Below are 2,500 nucleotides of genomic sequence, written 5' to 3'. Positions count from 1 at the left end.
CAAGTCCCACTTCTGTCGACACCTTTGGCCACAACGCCAGGGTTGAACCTGCCAATAGAGGTACAGTAAGGATAATTGAACCCTAGATTCAAGTGCATAGTTATGTTACTTTTGTGTGAGTGAAATCTCCAATGGTGAGAACAACTGAGCATGGTTGTGCATTATTTTTTTGTGTATTTATATTTTTAACCTTATACTTTTCTATTTTATTCTATTTTAATCGGAATTTGTGGACCATTTCCTTACAAAATACAGGGTGCATGACATTAAAATGTTGATAGTATTTTTTTTTTTGCAAAGAAATATGTATAGTTCTGCAATTATTCTCACACTCATACAGGTTGATCTTGTTACGTCACCTGAAAATGCAGATAAATGCTTGAAGTGAATGGTCAGAAATAAAATTGAAACTTGTATAAACAGTTATAATGCTTGAGTATTTGTAATGAGAGAGAGTGAATGAAATTGTGTAAGTGAAAGAAGAAAAAAACATTTATTATCATTTATATAATGTATGATTGTAGTGTTGGTGCTTGAAATATAACAAGAATTAAAACAGAGTAATGGAATACGAAATATGTGAAATAAATGTTTTCCCTTTTTTTAGTTTTCTATCAGCAGGAAATGGCTTAGTCTTTATTGGCTTGATCCATTCTAAAAATTAGTTCATTTATTGGTATTTCTGTTATTTACTCATACAATTGTTATTTTATCACTGATTTTGGTTTCATATTGTATTATATTACATTAGCTGAAATTGAGAAAGTTTCTAGTAACTTCCCCATTTGTTGATAAAGATCATGCATGCAACCAGATTTTTTTTTTTTTTTCTAATGGGTGCACACATATATGCACACACCCACACCCACACCCACACCCACACCCATACTCCACACTTGCACCCACACTCCACACCCACACCCACACTCCACACTCCACACTCCACACCCACACCCACACCCACACTCCACACCCATGTGCGTCCCTCTGTGTGTGTGTGGGGGGGGGGGTAAAGAATGCAACACTGCAGTAAGACAGGAGGAATCATCATTTGCCTTTTCATAAAAGACATGACAATTGTCCATGTGATTTGTTTTGCAGCTGATCCTTTTTTTTTACATTTCTTAGTCACCATGAATGTGTATGTTCTTGCATTTCTGGTTCTTATTTGTTGTACTTTCTGATTCTACCAATTATATTTTGTGTTAATGTCATATGTTTTACAGCTGGCAAGAGAGCCGTGTTTCCAAATTGTTGGCTTGTTTTTACTTCTTTCATTATTTGGGTGACAAAAAGATCTTGGTTGTAGGTGTTGCATCCCAGACATAACCAAAAGTTTCTCTCTGATTAGGACCCAACATAAAGTTGTGATCAGTTGAAAAGAAAAATGGTTGAATAGGTTATATACCATGGATTATATTTCACAGATTAGCATTAGAGTATTGATGTCTATTGACTACTTAGTGAAAAGCAAAATTTGTTGGCCTGGCAAAGACAAGACTAAAAAAGATTGTTGAAATTTTTTATATTATCCCCACTTGCATTATTGTTATATTCTTCTCAAAAGTGAATATTTTCTCCAATGACCTCCAACTGTAAAGATGTATTCATACAAATTTTAGCATTGAACTTCTGTCAGATTTATGGGTTTTAAAGCATACATTGTTTGAGGTGGTATATCAGTGACATTCAGTTTTTCTATGGTATTGCATAAGAGAATTACTCGAAGTGCTACACACTATGTCTAGTTTTTGTAAATGTACAAAGATTGATTCATAATATAGAATGTATCATGTTGTAATGATTTCAGATGTCTCGAGGAAAAGTGTTTTTCAGCATGGAAAATTGCTGTTTTTTAATATAGTTTTTTTTTTTTTTTTTTTTTTTTTTTACCCATTGAGGCCGGGGTAAATTAATGAAAATGGGGAAAATGCTGTGCTCATTTTTAATATTTTTGTGAAATGTCTCTGTACATAGATGGCTCTGCTAGTGCTTAGCCACAAAGGAGTCAATTAGTAAATCTTGAGACCTTGCCTGATTTCACCTTTCCTTGAATTGGCGGGAAAAATGTATTATTTACTAGTGATTTAAATATCGATGGTATTATTTTTATTATAAACATAATTACTATAATAAGATACAGTAAAATATTTTTGTAAAGCAATGATAAGGGTGAACAGGCGAGACAGGCAGTACTCATAACTGGCTCATTGGTGACTTAGTACAAGTGTAGCCATCTGTTTGTAAAAACAATTGAACAAGTAAAGCCACAGTGGACATGGCATGGACGTACATGCCTTGCCCGTCGGCAATGGGTTAATCTGAGAGATATGTTATCTAGCATCTATTGTTTGCACACTTTTTATGATCCATGTAATTTGAATTTGTGCACTTTCTATGATTTTGTAATTTTAATATGAGTTATATATTTAAAGATATCCCCCAATGGCGTGAACCATTTACAAAATGCATGTTGAGTTTTTTCTGGACTTGACCAAGA

At 33.8% G+C, this 2,500-nt stretch overlaps 1 protein-coding gene across 4 annotated transcripts in view; it reads left to right on the top strand.

The window, feature by feature from the left end:
• LOC125032718 (plexin domain-containing protein 2-like) overlaps positions 1 to 2,500 on the top strand; it is a 47,650-nt gene that overhangs the window by 35,421 nt on the left and 9,729 nt on the right. For all 4 annotated transcript variants that reach the window (XM_047624003.1, XM_047624005.1, XM_047624002.1 and 1 more), the window contains one exon: positions 1 to 60. This exon is cut by the window's left edge and continues 160 nt beyond it. In XM_047624003.1, coding sequence (XP_047479959.1) covers positions 1 to 60 — 60 coding nt within the window. The remainder of the gene's footprint in view (positions 61 to 2,500) is intronic.

This window comes from Penaeus chinensis, chromosome 15, assembly GCF_019202785.1.
Source record: "Penaeus chinensis breed Huanghai No. 1 chromosome 15, ASM1920278v2, whole genome shotgun sequence".
In the NCBI taxonomy this organism is placed as follows: domain Eukaryota; kingdom Metazoa; phylum Arthropoda; class Malacostraca; order Decapoda; family Penaeidae; genus Penaeus; species Penaeus chinensis.
Note: the sequence above shows the minus strand (reverse complement) of the source record. Positions and strands in the feature narration are given on the sequence as shown.